This window comes from Gymnoscopelus braueri, assembly GCF_963280865.1.
Source record: "Gymnoscopelus braueri genome assembly, chromosome: 19".
Classification (NCBI taxonomy): Eukaryota; Metazoa; Chordata; class Actinopteri; order Myctophiformes; family Myctophidae; genus Gymnoscopelus; species Gymnoscopelus braueri.
This window is the reverse complement of record NC_137621.1, coordinates 39,129,421-39,143,331: the sequence shown is the minus strand read 5'-3', so window position 1 is coordinate 39,143,331 and position 13,911 is coordinate 39,129,421. Positions and strand designations below refer to the sequence as shown.

At 42.8% G+C, this 13,911-nt stretch overlaps 1 protein-coding gene across 1 annotated transcript in view; it reads right to left on the bottom strand.

Moving 5' to 3' along the window:
- Positions 1-13,911, bottom strand: part of LOC308074796 (CD109 antigen-like) — a gene marked incomplete at both ends in the record, with an annotated part of 151,423 nt that overhangs the window by 83,582 nt on the left and 53,930 nt on the right. The window contains one exon of the mRNA XM_080414296.1: positions 10,899-11,084. Coding sequence (XP_080270422.1) covers positions 10,899-11,084 — 186 coding nt within the window. The remainder of the gene's footprint in view (positions 1-10,898; positions 11,085-13,911) is intronic.

The following is a 13,911-nucleotide window of genomic DNA, read 5'->3' as shown; positions in this document are numbered from 1 at the left end:
TTTCAATCTCAAAGTCTTTGATGGAATTATCCAACTTACCTCACACAGCCATCACACACACACACAGTCCAACCTTCCATTGCATGTTGTGAATGTAATGTCTCTACTCTGACACCCCACCACATTTCTCTCTGCGTGACCATAGCGCGTCGAGGCTGGGAGACGAAAACAAACAAAGACTTTCGCGCGGCAGAGAAATGCAAGACATGGGGCTTGGTAGGAGTTGCATCTGGCAATTACAAGACATTACGCATCGGTGGCAGAGATTGAAACTTTCCCCCCATGTCCCCTCGCAAAACGCCATGGGTCAACAACGCCGTACTCCTACACAATAATGTAGTGCATAACTCTTGTGTTTGTGTGCACACACACGTGTGTGATTATGTGTGCCTCTGTGTGTGCAACTGTGCATGCGGTCTCTGTGTGCGCTTTCAGTATGAATCACCATGCAGTAGGGCTGTCACTATTATTATATAATCATCTAATCGCAATTATTTCATTATTTGCATAATCATCGTAATCGTTTCCATGTGAAACATTTTCATGCATTTTGAAACATTTTCAAAATATAGTGGAAATAGCCGACCTCCAAGTTCACGATGCGTCCCCGTTGTGAGCTCGTAGATTGGCTATTTTCCACTATTTGTAATCATTTTTTAATGTGTAAAAATCATCAAATATGTCAGTCATTTCTTTGTATATTTAGGTTATTTGTCATATCTGCCCTGTGCAACTTGAAAGCCTAAAAGCCGAACAGAAATTACATTTTGACCAAACACATATCATTTTGGGGGTCCTTGACATGAAAGCGTTTGAGCACCACTGATATAGAAACATACGTTTTTTTTTCAGAATACTGTTGGGAATTAGAAGACATTTGTAGGTCTTAATGGGTAAATGTTAATGTAAAATGTCATAATGGTGACGGCTCTACCATGCAACATGGCTCTGCCTCTGTGCCGTCGTACCGACAGTCAATAAAGTGACACAGCAGCGTGAGAAGCTCCCATACAACATTGGGAGGAGGAGGAAGTGCTGAGGCGGCACTCCGGCGTATTGTTTTAGTGGCAAAATGTGATGACGGGAGACATTCACCGTACTGGATTGGAGTTCATGGGCTTGTTTTTTAATGAGCGGAAAAATCAAGCCTGGGAGCTATATTTGCATGGATGGTTTGGAAACTATTCGCGATTGGTGGATGGAAACGGCAAATCCCTGTGCTGTCTGTGGTCGACAAAGACTCAGAGACCACAGACTCCCAAGTTTAGCTGGCTACACTGATAGCATTCAACATCATGTAATAATCCTACCAACTGTAGTAGCAGGGTAAATGGGCTAAATAGACTGAATGTGGATATCGTCTCTGTCGGGTGGAAACCTCATATGTCCAAAACGGTTACTTTTCAGGATTCAAATTCAAAAGTAGCAGATCCACAAGCTCGAAACGCGTCGCTTCGCGCCGCGTTTCGAGCTTGTGGATCTGCTACTTTTGATGCCTTTGTGTGACACTGTACTGTAGCATGATCTAGTAGGGGCGTTCATTTACAAAAAAAACACAAAAAGTTAGAGTATGGAGATAAGCGGTTTCTGCCCGACAACAGCGATATACCATATTCTCATTTTAAAAATGAGTGTGTCACATCTACAGGCGTAATGTGGTTCCAATACATGCAATGCAACCCACAGTCACTTCAGACCATACTGAAATCTTAGCACATCCTGGGGGACCACAGATGTGACAGCTTGAGTCACACATTTTTTATGACTTTGGATAATAACAAATACTTGACAAAGACTGACTTCTTCAATTCATTGAGACATCAAATGGTTTACTTTATGGTTGTGTGACTTGATAACACTAAAGGTAAATAGCATTAACATGGGAACTTAATGCCTAGGAATTGAGACTTAGGACTTACCTGACACTGGCTCTTTGAGTTGGAACTTCAAGTATTACTTGAGACTTTGACGCCGGAAGACTGGGATTTTCTTACTTGCAATGAGATGACTTCTTCACGCCATTTGGGAGACCACACTATACTGTGAAAGAAAACACAGTGCACTTAGAGAGTTAATAAAGCAGGTTGGACAGATACAGTACAATCTTGAGTATCACCCACCTGACTGACCCCGCAATCAATTAAAACACCATCTTAAGTTCTCAAACTCAGTTTTCTTAGCTGATGAGACCCATCCCATGGGCTTAACCACTTAAAAACTATACTGCACTTCGTTGACCGGATCCCCCAGAGGTCTAATCTTACTTGGTTCCCTCCTTTTTTCCCTCTACACAAAATCTCTTCTATGAAAATAGCTGACCTATAAGCTCACAATGTGTTGCAACGTGTGAGCTTGTAGATCTGCTATTTTCAATGAATGTTTGCATATTTTCACTGAATATTCACCTATTATGACGTGCGCAGAATAGGGATACTAAGGTTCATTCTCCTATAAAATTGCTCTGCCCGGTTCTCCTCAGTGGCTGGAGCAAATTGATCTGAATTTGCACACAGCCATTGACCATTACCATGTGCACCTAACAGCGAAGCCCGTTTTTTTATTTCACCAAATCACAGCTGTTTATTAGCGTTTTTGTGTAAAAGAATGGTTACGGGTTGCCAGATCATGTGCGCATATCCCCCCACGGATGCGTCGACCGGGTATGGACTAGTGTGGTTAACGCACAGCACCACGCTTACCAGTTTAACCACTTGAACCCCAGCATCCATCTTCTGGGCGGAACATTACCCAAAAATAGCAGATCTACACGGTCAAAACGCATGGCGTTGCAACGCGTTGTCAGCTTGTAGATCGGCTATTTTTTTGCCGTTGAGATTTGGTGTACATTGAAAAAAGCGGTCGAAGTACAGTTGCAACTCAGGTCCGTCTCACTAAGACTCAACTAGAGGGTTCAAGTGGTTAATTAAAACCGAGGGCCATCTGGGGGAAGGTGTTAAAGCCTGTCAAGCGGTCAGAGTGACAGTCCTAGCCGCCCGCCTTCACGAGGCACAAGCCTCTCCTCGAACCCCCTGACAATCTGTCTTCGTCGTCAGCAGCCCCAAACGGCTGCGAATGCACTCCCCACTGTTTTTTATTCTCTTCGCCTCCCTAACATAGGAATCATCAATCCTCCTCATGCGCAGTGGTGGAAAGTAACTACGTACATTTACTTAAGTACTGTACTTGAGTACAATTTTTAGGTATTTGTACTTTACTTGAGTATTTCCAATTTCCAATACTTTTACTTCTACTCTACTACATCTCAGAGACAAATATTGTACTTTTACCCCACTACAATTATTTGAACAGTTTAGTTACTAGTTACTTTTCAGAACAAAATTATGATATTATAAAACATACATTAACCACTTTGGCCCTATTTCATACATAGGCTGCTTGAAAATAGCAGATCTACAAGCTCACAAAGCGTTGCGGTGCAACGTGTTGTGAGCTTGTAGATCTGCTATTTTCAAACATTCTAGTACTTTTACTTTTGGTACTTTAAGTATATTTTGATGCCAATACTTTTGTACTTTTACTCAAGTGTTGAACACAGGCCTTTTACTTGTAACAGCGTATTTCTACATTGTGGTATTGCTACGTTTACTTAAGTAAAATATCTGAGAACTTTTTCCACCACTCCTCATGTGTTGCGGCCACCGTTGGCCTGGGGAGCGTGTACAACCGCATGCGTCCTCTGATACGCATGGAGTCGCCAGCCTCTTCTTTTCACCAGACAGGCCTGTCACATATAAGTACCTTGCTCATCCCAGCGACCACCGCACGCCCCAATAGTCAGGGGATATTAAAAAAATCTTGGAATAAATTCCTTACCAAAAAAAATCTTCACCAATGTGTTTGTAAAGGTGTCTAGTAACACGTCTCACAAAGACTGAAATGCAGTCCCCCTAGGAGAATTTTTGACAGCTCCTTAAAGTTGGGGTACCCACCATAACCTTGGTTAAAAAGAAATCAAAAAAAAAATCTAAATTTAATTCTGTTTTAAGTAGCATGTGAGGTGTCAAACTAGGGTGTTTTTATGATTCTGAATCCATTGCAAGCATTTGTTTGGCACCAAAACCACTCCTTGGGCTAAAAACGGCCCAATCTCAATGGGCTTTTTACACAAAAAGTATACCTGGAAAAGGATGGCTATGGCCGTTTTTAGCCCAAGGAGTGGTTTTGGTGCAAAACAAATGCTTGCAATGGATTCAGAATCATAAAAACACCCTAGTTTGACACCTCACATGCTACTTAAAACAGAATTAAATTTAGATTTTTTTTTAGATTTTTTTTAAACCAAGGTTATGGTGGGTACCCCAACTTTAAGGAGCTGTCAAAAATTCTCCTAGGGGGACTGCATTTCAGTCTTTGTGAGATGTGTTACTAGACACCTTTACAAACACATTGGCGAAGATTTTTTTTGGTAAGGAATTTATTCCAAGATTGGAAAATATTCTGCTAATATCCCCTGACTACAAGTCTTCCACTCCCTTTGATCTGTTACCCATCCCCAGGTGTCAATAATTAGTTCTTTAACGCATTGAGACATGAGGCCGATTCTACAAATGCCTTCTCAAACTTTTTCGTGCCAAGGACCCCTAAATTGATATATATATTTGGCCGCGGACCCCCACCTGAAAATATGTTTTGTGCCAGGGACCCCCAGAAGAGAAGATTTTGTGTTATAAATGCTAAATTGGCCCAGACCGCTGGCCTAGCGGCACTTAGGCTCTAATGCAGCCTGATAGCGCATTGCGGGTTGGAGTCCCGTTCCCGACGAGATTTGATGCATGTCTCTCACCATCTCTCTCTATCTCTCCCTGTTTCCTGTCCTTCTTCACTACACACTATCAATAAAGGAAGAAAGGCCTAAAAATATCTTTAAAAAATGCTAAATTATTCAAATAATTAGCAGATGTACAATTGTACAATTGTATATCTGCTACTTTTGAATAGCCAACTGAAACCTAAAATCACACAGATGCTTTCCTGGTTTTAATGGGTTAACTCACATGAACCATAGTGTCCCTATACTGGGCATGTTATAATATAGGCAAACATTCACCGAAAATAGCAAGAGTTTGCTTGTAGGCGGGGGGGAAAAGGAAGGGACCACGTATAGACCCCTGGGGGACACCTGTCAGCTATAGGGTTTAAGTGGTTATGGTGCTGGATAACCCCCCCACCAGAACAAGTCCAGACCCTTCCTCACTGCTTCAAGCTAATGCTTTGGGCATGTGAAATCATGCTATCAACACCACTCAGCTACATTTGCCTTACGTATGTTAAACCTACAGCATTAGGTCATGGTCGTTTTGAGGGTAGGATATTGTGTCAGCAGCAAAGATTGTTAATGGGCATAATTAGGCAGAGGTAGACTGATGTCATGAGTCCTGACTCCATTTGTCTTGCTACCATGTAAAACAAAGAAAATGAAGGTCTGTTAATCGTATTACTGAATTAGCACATATGAGTCACCACTAATGGTGGTGGTAAATTCAAATCGAGTGCAAAGACGCTTCATGTCAGTAGACATAATGTCCTACTATACAGTAGATCCTCTTTCCCATGAACATTGCTTTTCAGGTTGAATGCTGTATAGAGAACATAAGCAGGGTTGTATAATGCAGTAGAACAGTGCTTCTCAAATTCCTTGAGGGGGTTCCAGGGGGTCCCCATGCAAAATGTATTAATACTTTGGCTATTCAAAAATAGCCAGTCTAGTTCGCGACGCTTTGACATGCATATCCGCTACTTTTTAAATGGTTTGAAAGATTGTTAAAAAAAGAAGAAGAAAAAAAATCTTCTCTTAGGGTTCCCTTCCCTGGCACAAACTCTTTTTAGATGGGGGTCCGTGGCCAAATACATATATCAATTTAGACGTCCCTGACAAGAAAATGTTTGAGAACCACTGCGGCACAATGACAGATGAGGCTGACAATCGAGTATTTGCGAATCGTGTAGGAGGTTGTTACCACTTCTATCATTAACAGTACGTACTGTACAGGTACCCGATGTACAGTCATTGGCCTTCACTCTGGCCTCCGAGGAGTTGAGTCATTCTTAACGATGCCTGAAAAACACAGCTGCTCTGCTTCTCTCATTTACTCATTTGTTTCTATTATTTTGGCCTGTAGCCATAGCTTTCCTGTGGTGAATGAATTTATACCTCAGAGTCTATGCTGATGGATTTGTCACTTCGCGCCCTAAAAGAGACATTAATATGGCACGTTTGTACAAAAAAAAAGAAAAGTGAGTGGTTATTATTTATTCACGGAAACTCACGCTGGAAATGCGACATGACAGTTTTATGCCCGCATTAATATTATCATGACGTGGAGTAAAAGCTCTTTATTAAACAGCGTGTCTTATAGTGTCTTAAAACTGTGTCTGAATAACTTCTTGAACATTTCAGTTCTCACAGTCACCTGTTTTGAAAGCGATTTTAGCCTCGAGTTTATATGAAATGGGGCAAAACACATAACATAGCCTATTGGAGGAGGTATGTCCGACTGTTTAAATGCTTTTTTTCGGAGGCAAGACAGGTAGTTTAACACACAGGATGTGTTAAAGAAGGTTAGAAATACAAGGTACTCCAAAACTATTAAAGTCAATTTGTTTCTTAAACTGCAGTAAAAAAAAAGGGTCACAAGGAAAGAAAATCTGAATGTTTTTCTATGAAATTAAGTCATAGGTTTGTGGGAAAGGCCTTTTTTCTGTCTTCAGCTGGTATGACCAAATCTGTTGTTAATCTTTTCACATAAAATGACATCACCACCAGTGTGGATCATAATTCCTATGCATGCTGACAGGGATGGCGAACATTTAGGACAACAGGAAATCCCTTTTATTTGGCGTGTGTCTCTTAAACGGCTTTACAACCGGTGCAAATGAGCGAATAAGTGTCTTGCTACGCTATCAGACGGCCAAGGAAGGACTCCTAAATCTCTCTTGGGAACATGCAATCCTGGTGGTTGTTAATGAATGCATCAAATCCTGTGTGGTTAGAACACCATTTAACCATAAATTAAGTGTTGACAAGCGCATTTTTAAGAAGCTCAGGGTTCACACGCTTCTGAACCGATTTCTGTAGACAACAGCAAATTAATGCGGCCCTTCTTTAAACCTTTAAACCTTAAAACCGGGGGCCAGAACTAAAAACCGCAAGCCAGACAGACTCTTCCACAACCTTCGAACGCTACAGAGACTCTGTGACTGTGCCTCGTAAAAGTTGCGACAGGAAGCAGTCATCTCTTTGTCATTTCCGTTCATGAAAATACATTTGAAAACATCTTTAAAAATATATATTTTTAATTTCCATTTCTGCTAAGCAGCTAGCTAGATAGGCTTCGATTCATTTGATTTACAGTAGGACACATTTACACCACCTATTATATTTACACACCGCGAGGGTATTGCAAGTGGGCTTTTCAATTTTAATGCTAGGATAATATTCATATCAAAGATATGATAAGATATATATATGTTAAGTGGTCAGATAGGTGGGCCATGATCCAGAAAAGGTTGTCAACCACTAATTTACACGACTGCAAAGGCAAACCAGAAGAGAAGCAGGAGGCCGGACCGACAGACGCTTTATTTTATTTCTCTTTTTTTTCTCCCAGCACTTTTGACGTGCAGACGGTACAGTGCGGAAGAAGCATTTGAAAATTGCTGGAGGTAAAAATCCACTCCTCTGTCTCAGCCATCCTAACTCCCTGAGAACAATGTATTCTATATGGTTGTGTGTGAGAGCTTATAGGACCTTATGTAGGTTTACTATTTCCCCTTTCTATTCTGGTCTTCCATTGTTGTGCAGCATTCATTCGGGGTGGCCCCCGACTCCAGCTCTCTGGCCGTCTGGAGCTGCAGGGTCTGCTGACTTTCATAGCGCTTTAACGCTCAAGTGGCATAACGACTTGGCCAGAGAGATGCTCACCAGGGGTGTTCTGCCAGGAGAGTTAGCGCTCATGTAAGGATTACTGTAAATGCCGCACGAGGGGCGACTCCAGAGAGCTGTGAAGAGCCAGAGTGCTGTAGTGTAAAGTATATAGTGGGGCTCATATTGAGCCAAGTGAGGCTCTCTGTGGGTTAGTGAAACGGTATACAGGAACTTCAGTCGTAACACGGGCCATTTTGAACGCTACTACAGTACATGCGCTGGATGGGACACACGAATCGTGGTGAAAGGGTGATAATTTGCCAAATTGCTTGCCTCTGCTGGCAATATAGAATTTGTAGGTTATTAATTTTAATGTATGATGTATAAAATAGTAAACATCAGGTAAAATGTTCCACAAAAAAATAATAAATATAGAATGTATTAAATTAGAACTAACCATGCTTGCCCACGTCATTCAAAGTTACAAAGGATGTATTTTTAACCATTTAAGCCCTATACAAAATTGTAAAAAAATTGCCGAACTACAACTTCACAACGTGTTGCAATGCCGCACATTGTGAGCTTGTAGATCTGCTTATTTTTTTGCAATTTTGAAATGACCCAATACATGTCTTGCTACGCTATCAGACAGCCAGGACTTCTAATTCTATCTTGGGAACATGCAATCCTGGTGGTTGTCATTGAATGCATCAAATCCTGTGCGGTTAGAACATTTTATTTAACCAAATCAAGTGTTGACAAGCACATTTTTAAGAAGCTCAGGGTTCACACGCTTCTGCACCATTTTCCAGCTATTTTTTTGTTGTTGAAATTCTTTGCCTATAACGGCATGCCCAAAATAGGGACGCCGGGTTGAAAGTGGTCGAATCGCTTAATGTTCGGTCACTTTCTGGACACGAGCAGCTGGCCATTCCTGCCGATTCCTACATGGCTTGCTTGTTACACATACAGTTATTGAGACATTATCAAGATTTCCGTCCTTTTGCTGGGAAGCCCTGGGCGTGCTCATCAAGAACTATGTTTCACTTTTACTGCTCGACACGCTGCTGGAGGGGACGCTGCTGATCTCGACTCGCGAGAGAGAGGACACAAATCACGACCCCTTTTTAGGTTCCCCTGAATCCTCCGTGACCAACAGACAGGCATGTGGGGCTTGTGGTTTGGAGTGAAAGGCAGACTCTGAGTCAGGGAACCACAAATCACAGAGGGGCCGGATCGTCCTCGGTATACACACACACATACACACACACACACACACACACACACACACACACACACAGACACACACGTGCATGCACACTAGTACTGTACTCGAGCAGACCCACTCGGATATTAGAGCCCTCCGGATCAACTTTTTTATTTTTTTTTACCACAAGCTCAAGCTCAAGAGAGAAAGAGAGTGACGAGGTAGTGAGGGCACTCAATTAACCAATTACAAGCTTTGAGGTGCATTGTTTTCCAATGACTTAAGCATAGCATCAGCTCCTGGTGTTCAGCGAGCAGGCTCCGCGGCGTCTGCCGCAGTGCAGAGAGAGGCCTGAGCATGGGAGATGGATGTCCAACAGAACTCTCCCCAGAGCACGGTGGTCTTGTCCCTCTGTCATTCATCAGGGGCAGTCTAGACAACATAATGGCCCCTCTCTACCATGCTTCAGAGAAGCAGGGGGCGCAGTTGCCTGCTGCTTTTCCATCTCTCCAATTTTAACCATGATATTGTCACCCCTCCTGCCTCTTAAACCCCCCCACCCCTCTCTTTCCCTTTTTTTCCGCTTACTCACTCTGATTCCCTCTATGTTGTCATAGTTGTCTCCGCCAGGCCGAAAGGCATGGCGAGAGAGTATGTTTTACCCCCCGTCCGTCCGTCCGTCCGTCCGTGTGTCCTGTCCATCCGTTACCACCTAATCTCCGGCACCGTTGGCCCGGCCGCTGCGAAACTGTGCACACACACTCCCTGGATGCCAAGTCAGAACCTCTGGCCCAAATGTTTCAGATTGGCCTGTTATAGCGCCACCAGGAGGCCGATTTGTGCAAAACACATTTATTGTTACTACTCCTTCAGATTTTGTCCAAACATCACACAAATCGGTACACAGTATCTCTATAGTCATGTGATCAACACGGATCTATCCTATTTCCCATATTACATCCTGATTGCCTAAGATTGGCTTCCAAAGTTTGCAGGATTGGTCCGTTTTCAACAAAATGCCTCAAATCATGAAAGCAGCTTTCGATTTCCGTGAAATGTCACACGCACATTTCTATTAGGCCGAGGAAGAAATTCCACCCTTTTACCATTGGCCTGTTATAGCGCCACCAGCAGGTATAATTGTGCAAAACACATTTTTGGAACAAAATGCCTCAAATCATGAATGCAGTGTCCGATTGCAGTGAAAAGCCTAAGAACAAATGGCACCCTTTTTCACATTGGCCTATTATAGCGCCACCAGGAGGCCACAATAACCTACCTGACCTGGCGGAGACCTGTGCTCCGAGGAGCACTTTTTCTAGTTTTCTTTTCCTCTGTTCCAAACTGTCATCTCACTAGATCCTTGAGGTCTGTACATGATAGGCTCTGTGCACAGCATATTGTAAAGACCTTCACAGGTGTTAATGAAGGCTCTGTTCCATTCTGGTCAAACAGAGTCAGGGTGCTGATATATTGTGCATGTTGTTCTCACTGGAAACACTCTGCTACACCAGTGGGTCTCAAAGTGTGGTCCAGGTACCCTCATGGTTCCTTGAGGGGGTTCCAAATGGCCCCTTACGGGTGTGTAACTCTGAGAGTGTACAAATGCGTGCCCATTTGGTTCCATTTGTACACTATCAGAGTTATGGGGGTCCCTAAAATTAAAAAAGGTTTGAGAACCACTGTGCTACACGAAATGGAATAGAGCCTTCATTAGTATCATTGGTAACACCTGTGAAGTGCCTGTGCATAGAGCCAGCATCAAAGGTTAAAAAGGGGTGTCTGGCGGGCACAGGGGTAAAGTACCTGTCCATCACCGTGGAGAAAGGTGTTCGAATCCTCCAGCAAACACAATCGGCCATGTTGACAGGTCGGAAGCGGTCGGGGGAAGGACGAGGTCGGTCAGGACACCTGTTCAGCAGGGAGCAGAACATGAGAGGGGTAGCGTGTGCCTCCACGTGTGTTATGCCCTCGCAGGGGAAGATGATCTTACTGTGAAAAGATAAGAGAAGATGTTTATTGTCATTGTACTCAGAACACAACGAAATGTAGTTTAGTGCTCACAATGCGATCGGCTATTTTCAAATGGCCGAAATGTACTGTATATAGGGCTAAGTGGTTACTGTATGTTTTGTAATAATAATCAAAATCTACAAAGTAACTAAAGTTTTCAAATATATATAATATGGAGAAAAAGTACAATATTTGCCTCTGAGATGTAGTGGAGTAGAAGCAAAGGTATTGGAAATTGGAAATACTCAAGTAAAGTACAAATATCTCAAAACTGTACTTAAGTACAGTACATTTACTTAGTTACTTTCCACCACTGAGCATTATACAATGAACTGAAGTTCGTCATAGGTCAAAGCAGTGGTTAGCCTCGTCACATGTATCCGAGGACACATGTGATTGTCTACTGTGTATTATATACCGTTTGATCTTGGAGGAGGGCGTAGACTCTACACCCTCCCAAAGACCAAACAATAGAGGTCAGCTGTGACAGGGACTACACAGGAAATTGGGAATTGGCATGATGACTAAATTGGGAGGGAAAAAAAGAAATAAAGGAAACGGTAAAAAGCTATTCCCTGTGTATGTCAGGTTGATGAAAGTATGGCTAATTATATGAACTGCTGTGTGCCAAGGTCACGGACAGTTAGGTTATAGAAACAGCCTGGGTGAGCTTATGTAAGACTGGGCATTCTTGGCCCGCCCTGCTTATATACTTGTTCAAACATAATGAGGTCTGTAGCCTGCATGGCATTGAGCTTAACTCAGCTATTTGTCATGTCAGACACAGCAAAGAGTAGAACAATGTCTGACGTTCACCTCCGCTTGATGTTTTCCACATATGTTGGCTCCCCCAGCGTGGAAGGAGAAGCTGTGAAATCTATTTGGGTCAGGGCTATTAGGTTTCAGTGGTTGGTCCCCCCCCTACTCGCTTATGAGGAAATCAGGGAGCCTAAACTCCATTTGTCTCTCTTCAATAGATGTTCTCTCTCCACCTCATAGTAAATCGTTTGATTACAGGAAGCATAATATACAATGTTCACAGTGATAAAGCACAGAAAGTCGGTGGTAACAGATTCTGTTTACCTTTATTTATCCTGGAAAGGGTCCGCATACAGTACATGCTCATTTTTGCTCACTTCTTTCAGGTATTACTTTCGGTTTAAGATCAGAGTTGGAAGTGATAATTACAAAGTAACGCGTGTGGTCATCATTGACTTCAGGAGGAACAGAGACCATTGAGCTCCAGTGCAAATCGACGGAGATATGGTGGAGAGGTTTGGCCAATTTTAAGTTTTTGGGCATCTGTCCACATATCACAGGATCTCTCATGGACACTGAACACCACCACCTCCCTGGTTAAGAAGGCACAGCAGCAACTCTATTTCCTGCAATCACTCAAGAAAGTCGACATGCACCAGCAGCTGCTGGGGACCTACCATAGAGAGCATCCTCACCAGTGTTGTGAGAGAAATAAGCGACCGGGTCTATGAAAACAAGCCGAAAAGAAGCGACTAGGCCACATGAGCACTTTGAACCTACATACTGTACATCGGCTATTCGAAATATAGCCGATCTACAAGATCACAACGCGTCGCATCTTGTAGATCTACTATTTTCAAAACAAATCTTGAAATAAAATGTGGAATATTTAGACGATTCTTGAAACATTCTAACAACACAAATCTGGTATGCGGGGCTCCCTGGCAAAAAACATGTTCAGATAGGGGTTAGGGACAGGAATACATAATTGATTTGGAGGTCCATGACATGAAAATATTTGAGAACCACCATGGTTTAAATAATAATAAAACAATGTGGAAGCAAGCCCAAATATGCAACTACACTTAAGAAACAAGCCCAAAAAAACGCAACCCACAACTACCAATAATTACAAGCGACTTTACAGAAAAACAAGCCCAAAGTTGCTTATAATAAGCAGACATGGCAACACTTATCCACACAATGCATCTCTGTGCGGTACACCAATTTCTTATTGGTCCTCTGCCAATAAGAAATCCTCTGCAACGAATTGTCAACACAGTGCCTAGACTAGAGGATCATTAGCTCCCAGCTACGGTAGAGCTACCTGCCATGGATGACATCTACAACACTCGGTACCTCCACAAGGCAATCAACATCGCCAGGGAGGACCCAACTCACCCCTGCTACCCACACACGTTGGCCCACATGCCATCTGGGAGGCGCTATAGAGCTTTCCACGGCCCCCACAGCCAGATTGGTAATAGTTGCTTCCCTGGAGCCTTCATTCAGCAAAACTATTCTGCATGTGCAACAACTGTCCTGTGTAGCTCTACAGTATTTTTTTTTGTATGTACACACACACACACACACACACACACACACACACACACACACACACACACACACACACACACACACACACACACACACACACACACACACACACACACACACACACACACACACACACACACACACACACACACACACACACACACACACACACACACACACACACACACACACACACACACACACTTGTATTACTATACTTGTGAGGCCATAACATTTTTGGGACGGCACTACAAGCTATTCCGGTGTGCGATATCGCTTCACAACTAAGTATAAAATAATAAAATAGGGAAAATTCTAACCCTGACCCCTCCAACCTCTAAATAACTGACCTGAATATTTTTCTAATTGTCTCAACAAAAAAAATCAATGATGAAACAAATATTCTTGTGAGGACCAGGAAAATGGTAAATCTGCTATACTTGAGGGGACATTTGGTCCTCACAAGAATAGTAATAGGTCTCTCTCTCTC